General features: G+C 38.2%; 1 protein-coding gene across 1 annotated transcript in view; it reads right to left on the bottom strand.

The window, feature by feature from the left end:
• Positions 1-524: 524 nt before the first annotated feature.
• IFT88 (intraflagellar transport 88) overlaps positions 525-11,491 on the bottom strand; it is a 42,730-nt gene continuing 31,763 nt past the window's right edge. The window contains exons 23-25 of the mRNA XM_008944594.1: positions 9,014-9,074; positions 1,329-1,424; positions 525-643 (exon numbers count right to left, since the gene is read on the bottom strand). Of these exons, the coding sequence (XP_008942842.1) occupies positions 525-643; positions 1,329-1,424; positions 9,014-9,074 (276 nt within the window). The remainder of the gene's footprint in view (positions 644-1,328; positions 1,425-9,013; positions 9,075-11,491) is intronic.

Here is an 11,491-nt window from a genome sequence, read left to right as displayed (position 1 = left end):
GTAAGCATAGACTTAAAACTAACATGTTTTCTTCAGTATCAGTATTAAGTGTTTTGCTGAATTGAGGCTTCAAAGACAACCACGGTCACATCCACCATTTTCAGAAAGTTGATTCACAGGCCTTAAATGAATTGTGGCTTTGGATGAAGGATATGGCACTATCAGCCTTACAACATTGCTTTGCGGTATTTTGCATTGGAAGGTGAAATCTTAGAGGTTGCTGTGTACTATCATTGGATGTATCTCTGAAAGTAAAAGCTTTATGCATTTGATATAGTTTGCAAGGGTCTGAATATCTGTGTAGTTTATACGCATGAGTAAAATAACCTCAAGATTTTTTTTTTTAAAAACCAGTTACACAAGACACTGCAATTTCAAATCCATGTTTTTTATGTGAGACATCATATATTCAAAGTATTTCACAAATATTTTATCAAAATCCACTACAAAATCTTCATAAATGAACATTTTCCTGCCAAAACTTTTAAAAGTATAAAAAAAAATGATGAGTGTACCATGTGCTATTATGGAAGCAAATCGTCTCCTAGTTCTTCATCAGCAAAGTCATCTTCCTCAGTTCTTTTTCTTGCTGCAGTTTTTGGTCTTTCTTCTTGTGGGCCAAGTGGATCTACGTAGGAAGCATCTAGGGTTTCAATAAATACATTTGAAACAGTTACCTACAAGTAATTTTACCTTTGTTTCAAATGTACAATCAAACACAATACTGGGTTTCAGCATTATACTTCTATATGGTGAGTCTGAAATGCAGACCAGAAAGCATGTGAACACTGAAGGAGGGCAAGATACCACATTCAGGAACCCAGGCATGGCACAAGAACGAAGTACCTGAGTGATAGTGAGAGAAGCTTTTTTTCCCCCCTTCTTTTTAAAAATTAATTAATTTTATTACAGTCACTTACTGAGAAAAAGACTTTGGAGAAGTGCATGGAACAGCAAGACTGATGAGCTGGTTAAGGAAGGGCAATTTAGAAAATACATTCCACATGAATTTAGGGTTTTAAAGTCCTTTGAAAAATCAACCTTAGTGAAGAACTTACGACAGCAGAACCACGAGAGCTGACTAAAGGATGCAGCAGACAGATCCAAAGTAAGGAATATTTACACGGGACACATTAATATTTATAGTTACTTTATAGTGATCACTCTGAACAATTAAACTAAAGCCATTCTTCACATTAATTTCATGAGGAGAATATTTTCCTAATTATCTAATCTTACATGCTCTTCCAATAACTTACTCTTTCCATCTCCCCTCTCTTTGAGGGCCAGAAGAAGTATAAAGTATAAGGTATAAGAAGCCCACTTGCCTATTTCTTTACTGCTGCTGCTTTCATAGGGTTCATTTGTTTCAGGCAAAGCTTTTAGTTTGGCACTTAGTCTTTCTCCTCTGGTAAGACCACTATCTGAGAGAGAAAAAAAAACCAACGTTGAAAACAAGTAACATGCTGTTACATTCTGTGGAATCATGATACAAGAACAACATAAATTCACTTACTATCTGTCAAACAAGATTTGGATGAAACCATCTCTTCACGGTGGATACAGTACTCATTTGTAATAGTGGTCGTTAAAACACAATGGACACTGTGTCCACAAGTGTGTGTTTCTATGTGAAATATATATATATACGCACAGCCTTATTTACTTTGGAGTAAACATTAAAATATTTCTGCTTCAAATGCTGACATTTCAGTTGCTTATAAATTACAGTCGCATTTTAGAGTTAAAATAAGCATGATAAACAGTGTCACAATGTATGCAGATATTTCCTACATCTGTGTGCTTACTGTTATATTATTTTGATTCACCTGTTGAACACTGTCAAGGTTAAACCCAACACTACCTTTGCTTTCAGTCAGAAGAGTGTATTTGGCAGGTGCTGGCTGCAGCAGGCAGGCACAGTTCATGCACACGGACCATCCTGGCCCCGCACCGTGCTGTCAACGCTGCGCTGGCAGCTCCCTTTGCAGCAGGGCCCCAAGGAATGTGTCGGCTCTGAGGGCTGCCTCGTGCCCAGACAATGTCAGATTAACCTCCTCTTGCCACAGCAGTATTCCAGACACTTCAAATATTCTCCTCACCTCTGAATCTCTTTTTCATGTTCACAGCAAGCTTTCAATCTCAGCTGCTACAACAAATTTTTATGCAATGTTTTTCTCGTGGGAGAAAACGTTTCATGTTTGACTTGGTGTATTTACAAGTAGGACATGCCACGCAGCTAACACAAACACGCTCATTTACAACACCAAACAATGCTGTTATTAAAAGTCCTCCTTCTGTAAGAGGGAAAATGGGTTTCATCCAGCAAACATTAATGATGAAGTCTGGACTTGGTGACACATTTCCATTGTCTTATTTACTATGATGTTCTTTTTATAAATATTGTTACTATTAGAGAAAACAAACAACCTTCCACAAAGATGACAAACCTTTATTTCTCTATAAACATTTCTGCAGACCTCAATTTACTCAGCTCTGAATTTGGAAGACAATGTCTCTGCTCCGAGAAAGATCTAATACAACTACATGGCAAACAGTTAATCCATTTACAAGACAGACGACAGTTGAGACTTCAAAGCCAGAAAAATTTATTCTAATACACATTGATCTCCCTTGGATCTATTCTCACTGACAGGTTCATGGAAGAAGTGAATGCTTAATGAGGGATTTGAAGAAACTGAAATCAATCGATGGGTTTGATTGGGTGGGGCTCAACCAAAGTGCTCTAAAATTACAGAAGGGCCACTTCTTGATTTCAGTGGGCTTTGGACAGGCCTGTGCAACAAGGATGTGAGTGCTGAGCTTAAAAGACAGTGTGGATGAAAACATTTTGAGGACAGTTTAGATAAGAATACAAAACAAGGAGAGGAGGAGTAGGTTAGGAGTAGGCACAGAAGTCTAGAGCCGTAGAAAACAAGTAATTCACAAAATAATGAGTAACTTTGGAAGAAGCAGTAAGGAGATGCAAAGACAGGAATGATACAGCAGAAACTACACTAGTGGAAGTCAAAGAAACTTCAGAGGTTTAACTGGTTGGTTTCAGAAAGGAAGAACTTGGTGTAGTGGGAAGAGGAAGAAGATGGTGGAATCAAAGACTTTCAATAGTGAAGGAGGAAAATACATGGGGTTTAGTGATATTACCAGAGGAAGGTGAAAAGAAAAAAAAAAAGGATGGTAGACAAACCAAAATGGCTGGGATAAACATAATATCCACAAGTTAGCTGCACATCTTACTGCCCTAAAACAAACAACTGAAAACAGCAGCTTTCTTGGACATCCTAGGATCTGAAGTTTTATTAAGACTTCTTTCAAGAAGGGAATAATGCAGTAAGTCTAAAATTCGAAGCCAGAGTTCCTCTCCTTTTCTCTCACCACCTATTATAACACTATAATGTTATATTTAGGATATTTAAATTATTATATTTTAAGTATAATATGTTCTATTCATCCAGATCTGTTCAAGTTCCTGCAAAAGCTAATTTGAACTAGTTTCTCCACACGTAATTTGGAGTGAAAAAAGAAAGAATCAAAGTACAAAACTTACCTTAAAAAAACGGTTAATTTTATACTGCAGAATAATTAATAAAATAACATAGTGCAAAGGTAATTTTATTCTGGAATAATCCTATTTTAAGTAATGATATCCAGCAAAAAAGACTCTAAATCTTTTTAAGTGTTTCTGTACTTCCTACTTATCAAGATACCTGTGTTACAAGGTATTATCACTTCAACCCATAAAATCCTTTATAGTTATATTTATTTTTTAAATGAATCTCACCAGCTGCAATTATGGTGATGAGACTACTGCATTAGAAATTCCTCCAGTATCACAAATGGGATGAATTAAAATTTTTAGTACCATTTTACTCGTCAGGAAAAGCTGTCAAAAAGTAAGGTTGTTTCTTAATCTACCTCCTCTGTAAAATGTTTATATAACAAAGTGCATATTGGACTAATGTTTTTAAAGGCGACAGATGCTCCACTAAATCCAGAATGTGTTTAAATGCAGCTGTGTTCATCTTTTGCATTTGGGATGAAGACATCTTTGGAGAAGAGAGGGCTTTGGTTTGACCAAAGGTAACAGCACATTCAGCACAGCAGACAGAATATTATGAGAAATGGCATGAGAAGAAGATGCAATTTTTAACTCCAATTTTTTTGTGGTGTGTCAGTCCACCAAGTCCTTAGGTGAGTTCAGATGCAGAAAAATTAGGAGGTTTTCTTCACTCATATTTTTTTCCCCATCAATTTAAAAAAAAAAAAAAAAAAAACAAAAAACCAACAACGAAATAACCCCCCTTTTTTTTTTTTCCCCAATGGCACCATCCCACCGTGGTTTGTAATGGATGATGCATCGATGGGCACACAAAGCCTACTAAATATAAGTGATCATGAAGTCCTGGCTGCAGAGTAACAAAAGAATGTCTTGCACCTATCACAATCAAGATTATTTGGGATGCTTATAGCCCTAACATCTGTAATGTGCTTCCAGATTATATAAGGAGATCCCTATGGACTAGTAAAGGGTGGCTGAATATCTTGTTTGGGATGGACAGACCCATTTCTCCACTAACATTGTCACAGGTGAAATGAAAAAGGTAAAATACATGTAAATCATTCTTTCTGGTTTCCTTTCCAAATTCATCTGGATGGGCCTAGGTAACAAGGAGAATGCAAAGTGCTCAGCCTTTCATCCGCCGAATTCAACACTGCTTCTTTGGGCTCCTGTCCAAGACTGCATGGCTCCTCTCCTCCAGTACAAAACTTCCCTCTCATCCAGTACAAAACTCCCCATTCACAGAGCAGGCTAAATGCAGAGGCCAAGTAAACACCACTGTGGTAATGTATTCCTTAAAGTCATGCTGTCCCTTATCTATGAAAAGCCTTATGCTATTGAACAGTAAAAATCTCTTTGGGTACTAAAAATCAGTGCCCTAACTTCCAAAATCTGGATGTTACTATGAGTAACTACTGGATGTTACTATTATGACACAAAAAAAGTGAGTATGAAAGGAAGAATATTGGAAAGGAAATTTTGAGGAATCTAAACTCAGATGTACTTTTAGCTTCCCTTCAGGGTTTTGAGTTTTTTCTCTTCTCTTTTTCCTTTGTCCCTTTTTAAATATAAAAGAAGAATTTTAAGAGTGTGTACCAAAGTCATCTGCTTCCAACATGAATCAAAAAGATTGAAAATAAGACTGTACAAATGCGTTCAAGTTTGGGTAGGCATCTTACATATAATGCTTATCCTTCTCACAAGACAAGAGCAGACATTAACTGGCACTGATATGGGTGTCATATGTTTTCCTGGTCTCCCCTTTTCTATTCTGTCTACCATCTATGCATGTAATAATCATATTCTTCAAGTTATTATTTGGAGCATTTCACATGCCTTCTGTTTTAATTTATATTGGCAAAGTAAAAGGTGTCCTATGAAGTACAAACCCTGGGGATTTACAGAATCACAGAATGGTAGCAGTTAGAAGGGAAGTCATCTAGTCCAACCACCCTCCTAAAGAAGGTACACCAAGAGCAGGCTGCACAGGAAGGCATCCAGGCGGGTTTTGAAAGCCTCCAGTGAAGGAGACTCCACAGCCTCCCTGGGCAGCCTGCTCCAGTGCTCCGTCATCCTCACAGCAAGTTTCTCCTTATGTTTAAGTGGAACTTCCTATACTCCGATTTCTGTCTGCTGCCCCTTGTCCTGTCACTGGGCACCATGAAAAGAGACTGGTCCCATCCTCTTGACTCCTATCCTTTAGGTATTTATAAATATTCATAAGAGCCTCTCTCAGTCTTCTTCAGGCTAAACAGCTCCAGGTCTCTCAGCCTTTCTTCATAAGAGAGATGCTTCAGTCCCTTCATCATCTTTGTAGCCCTCTGTTGGACTCTCTCCAGTAGTTCCTCTCTCTCTTGAACTGAGGAGCTCAGATTTAGTTCTCTTTCCACCTATCTTCCTCTTTGAAAGTAATTTTAGGTCACATTTCCTAAACTAACAAAACCTGAATTATTAATATGTCTAACATATGTAACTATGTAGGGACAAAATACTTGGGGAAGAAAGAGAATCTGTTAGCAATGCCAGCAAGTATGGGGACAGTGAGCTGGTAAGAGGAAAGAAATAAAACATGCATCACACCTAAAATACTGGGAATGCATACACACTTCATTTGGCTAGTAAGTACTTTCATTTAGCTAGTAAGTACTAAGCTAAGGAGGATTCCATGCTTCACTGGGTTCGGTAATGATGGCAAATCCCTCATACAGTGCAGGAAAATGAACCCTTTTGGTCTTGGCAACACCACTGGAAAAGAACTAATCTTAAAATGTATACAGTGTTTCTCTTTTTTTTTTTAGTTTTGAAGCCATTAATTTACCAAAAGTGTACTAAGAGACTTAGTACTATGAGTGTACTAAAAGAAATAAAATAATGCCTGTTTATACTTCATATGTGTCTTCACATAGGCCATGTTCAGAAATCTATTGAACTGCAAAATACGGACTCATAACCCAGGTGAATAATGCCAAACGTTGGACAAAACTGGTCTGTAGGTTTCTCTCAGTCCTCCTCAGTAAAAGGCAGACAAACTACAACATAGTCCTTAACATCTCTGGCTGTGAGTGTGCAGTTCCTTCACTGATAAGGTTCCCCAGAGTCAACATTACCAGTTGAAGAATGCATAATGCCTTTGACTCCTTCTAAAAAGTTAAGTAGTACACTTCAACACAACTTTTAATTAAGAAACCTGTCAGAAAGTTAACTTCAGATTCAGTACAGGACCTTCTTTGTACCTCCATTTGTTTGCCGAGTCATTTCCAGAAAAGTTGGATCCTTGGCACTGAATTTTTTGTAACAGAGACTTCTCAAACATGCTCCTACACATAGGTGTTTCCAAACTCTAGGGTTTTTTTCCATTCTTTTATGATTTTGACATAGTATTTTGAGCAACATCCTAAAAGTTATTGCTAGGATAGGTCACTTCCCCTGTGCTTACCCTCTCATCCTCTTTATGGTAGCATCCTAAGTATCTGCATTTGCTCTTCCACCATTTACTCTGTTTATGGGGGGAAAGAGTAATGCCTTGGAATTACTAGAGCTTGCAGTCAAAAGTTTCTCATGTCTTCAAGTTTGGAGAGGAGGTGAAGGGAAATTTTTTTTTTTACATTTAAAAAAAAAAAAAGAGACAACTTCCCACAGATACTTCTATCTTCAAAAGAAGTATTGACAAACTGGTAGTTTGGGGGATTAGTGTTGTCTTCACATCCTTCCAGCTTGACTGTTATTTCTATCCTCTTTTCCTGAATGACTGACTCACCTTCTCCTGGTAACATACCCTTTTTCACTAATGAGGGCAGGCATAATTACAAAATATAGCTGTAAGAAAAGGGATCTCCATGACATTTGCCTGCATGCCCAATGCAACGTTTTGCACATCTATAAATACTCCAGCCAGCTACCAATGCTGCTCTTCATTTCTATTTATTATAAGCCCAAGTGGATCACTGCTTTATGCCAGAAAATGAGGACCAAAGCTGCCTCATGCTGCTGTTCTGCTGGAGCCTCTACCTGGCTGCCCAAATGCAGGGTTCATGTAACAAATAAGAGTCCAGAAACATTTTCCTTCCCACTCTGTTAACAAAATAAGGAATTTCACCCCAAGAATTACTTTGGCCTGAGGCCCAGAACAGGTAAAATTCAATCTTAGGTGAATGGGGTTTTTTTATGCATATCAAGAAATTATGTAAAAGCTTCTCTAGTGAAAATACTGAGCTGAAAAAGGAACGAGGTATTTTCTTAACACTTAGAGAACCCAGGACAGCAGTCCTCGTAAATGTAACAGCATTCTAAGGTCATCTTAATATACTAGTAACTTCCATGTCTTTTCATGACCCTACAGAATTGGATATGAAGTAAAGCATCTGCTCTGTAGGTGGGGAAATAAAACTACCAAGCAGGGGAAAAAAAAAAAAACCAACACCATAAATTTTAAACTTCTCTGTAAAAGAAGGGAAAAGACGCAAGAATTTATAGGGGACATAACTTCATGAGATCCACTGATATTAAGATAACCCAAAAGCAGAATACAAATACCATTTCTTTCTGGGGTCAAAGTAGGCATTTGTTTTGTTCCCTTCCCCTCCCACCCCAGGTGGCTGAAGTAGCTCGAAGTCTGTTAGTTTCCTCAGAGCAGCAGCAGGTAACAGTAAGGTTTAACATTACTAACATTTCATGGATTTAATAATGAGAGGGAAAAATCATTAGCTCTGCAGTACACAGACTTCCTAGTGCAGAAAACAGAGCAGGCCAGTTCCCAGACTTGCAGTGCTAGAGTTTTACATGTGTGAAAGTCAATGTTGTAAATCTATGGGAGCAGAGAGAGACTCAGCAGTCGGAGAGCAAGCTTTCCTCTGCAGAAGACTCTAGTGCTTCAACACTGGTACACTGGGAAAAGGGGGAGAAGGAGCTCAAAGCCAGTATGGGTGTCTTCTCCTTCCTAGAGAGTTTGCTGCACAAAACAGCCTTTAGAACTTGTAGCAAACACCTAATGTAACAGGCTAGATGGTGGGCACAAAATTCCCTTTCCTCCACGCTAAATACAGTCACAATAAATTCCCATTTTTTATGGCTTACGTGCCCTGTTTTTTGTTATAATAAATGCTTCCTTGTACTAGAGATTACAGAGTTAATGGGATAAAAATGTTCAAGTCCACAGTATTGTAAACAAGTAGAAATTTAGCTTCAGGCATGCACTGAGATCTGTATATAAAGCGCAAACCTTGGACCAGATCCATGCTACTGTACTGGTTGAGGTTTCATACAGCAATGAGACAATCAAAACACACAAAACAAAATCTCAAGTACTTGCATATTATTCAATGCATATTTGTGTGCATTTCAGAATGTAAGGGAGGTGTGACAAACACTTCCAAGAAAAACTCTTTTCTTTAGGATGCTGACAAATCTGATATTTGAGCTGAGGCACTAAGTACTTACCACCAGCAGCATTTCCTTCTCTGTGGCCACGTGCACTGCCGTCTCTGCCAGATTTAATGCGCTGGAGAGCAGTGAAAAAGATTTTAAAAGAACAGAACAAAACCCCCATTTAATAATATACATTAGAGATAATTACTGAAAGCTCATCAGTAGAAGAACATTAAACTAGATTTACTATAGCATAACTAACCAACCTTGTTTTTTTTCAATGCACAAAATTGCCCTTAAAAATGAAGTGTTAAATTCAATGTTTAGATAAAATAAGTTCTGTGAGATTCAGAGTACCTCAATAAATCTTTTTCCTTCAGATTAAATTTATACAAGGAATGTGCATAAAAGTAGTTCAGATGTACCTTTGTAAAGTACAGCTGAAAAAACAGGGTACACAGCCCTCCTTGCACAAGTTCAAAGTAGCCTCTGCCTATTAACATCTTGTAAATCCCACAAGCCTTTTATTATTGTAAAGATTCAAGGGGGGGGAAAGTAGGGAAAACTATAAAAAGAACTATTCACCCCATAGATCTTAAGTTTTGAACACTTGGTGCAGCACTGTACTTCACAGCAACATTTAACTTGCTGTTGAGTGTTAAATGCGAGATAAAGGTGAAAGTAAATACTTTAAAAGCTGTGTTTAGAAAGCCAGCTCTCTTGCACAGAGGAAGGTACCATAAACATCTTCCAGCTGTGTTTTTTTTAGTGTTATTTGAAAACTTTTAACAGTTTATCAAAGCAATACCTCTGTATCACAGGGCAGATTTGGCTTCTCCTGGCAGAACACCAAATTTCTCATGCATATATCTTGTCGGTTACAAGAAACTGCATCTCAGCAAGGGACTTCTTAAGGAGCTGGTACAAAAACTTAGGTGTTTAAAGCACTGTGCTGTTAATAATATCATCTCTGCATCTTATTTCAAAATAAGAATTCAGGATCTGGTTAAAACACACATGCACACTACCTAACGATGTATTTAGGTCAATTACTGTAGCTTCTTCACTCATCTGTCACCAGAAAAGTATCAGAGTCTCCCAAAACTGGAATGACACAGAAGCAGTAAAAGAACTTTCAAGATTCATGCCAACAGAAAAAGGAAGACCCCTTAACTCAAAACTTGGAAGAGTCAGACAGGAAAGCAGTGAGCCTAGCATCAAACTGGAGCCATCTGACCACTGAGCATGGTCTTGGAGCAGTCCAGTGTGGGACCAGAACTCTGCAGACTTTTTATTTATTTCCGGAAATCCTCAAGTCTCAAACACGTTCTCAGTCCAGTGAAACAGCATATATCAGTCCTTCAAGAAGCATGTTCCAACTCTCCAAAAGCTGAGAGACTGACACCAAGGCTGCTGGTGGAAGCTCAGCTTCAGCCTGCCAGAGGGAAGCAGTCCCTGCACGATAGTGCTCTCACGGCATTTCCATCCTAAGACTGCTCTCCCACAGTACTACAGAACAGCTTAAGTGTATGACTGATTCGTGTAAAGTTCCAAGTGAGTAGTTTATAAGTCATACCATACTAAAAGCAGGCATTTAAAATAGGTCCAGTGATTTCCACCCTAAAAATGCCTATTACTCTCCCACGACTACAAAAGACATTTAGTCTGGTTAGTCCAGATGCAGCCGCCTGAAGGCAAAGGCACTAAGTCCCCCCGAAGCATCTGCACCCATCATCACATCTTCACACCACACCCCATCAGTCCCTCATTTTCAGTCATTAGCCTCACTTCACAGAAATAAATAGTAATGTGTGCATACATCAGTGCCAAGAAGGTCATGTGAACTTTTACACTATCATCTGCCTTTCTTAAACTGAAATACAAAAAAGGAAGGTTGGTGTAGAGGAAAAAAACCCAAACAAAAAACTCCCAAACCAACATATGAAGCATTACAGCAAAAATCCAATGCTCTGAGACGCAGGGAGAAAAATTTCTACAGGGAATGAACCCCACAGATGTTCCCAGATTCTTGGCTGGAAGTATTTAACAACTTGTCCGTATTTGAGAACCAAGTGAAATAAGCACTCCAGAATATTTATTTTGGTATTAACTCCATGTGGACATACTTATTCTGAAAAAAACAATGCCAGAACAGCAAATTTTGATAAATTTCTACAGGAAGACAAAGTCTTTGTGCAGACTTCGAAATGGAGCTATATTGCACTAGTATTGACGTATTTTCTCATTACTGGGTGCAGTTGAGAAATCACAGGTTAGTCTGAAACTGGGAGCAGGAACTGAATTATATCTGGTATTGCTAACTAAAACCAGTTTTCTTATTGGAAACTTAGGTGGTGAAATATTAAAATTTGGTAATTTTAGAACTTAAAAGCATAGTTTATGACTCTGTGCTCATGGATGACAGAAGGAATTTCTTAGGACAAAAATACCTAGTAATTTCCAAAGCCAGATGGTAGACATAAGACTAAAAATCCATGCACATACAAACCAACCAAGCAGCCTCAAGCAATGTTTCAGGCTTGGGAAAGA

This window comes from Merops nubicus, unplaced genomic scaffold, assembly GCF_000691845.1.
Source record: "Merops nubicus isolate BGI_N331 unplaced genomic scaffold, ASM69184v1 scaffold1580, whole genome shotgun sequence".
Lineage (NCBI taxonomy): Eukaryota > Metazoa > Chordata > Aves > Coraciiformes > Meropidae > Merops > Merops nubicus.
Note: the sequence above shows the minus strand (reverse complement) of the source record. Positions and strands in the feature narration are given on the sequence as shown.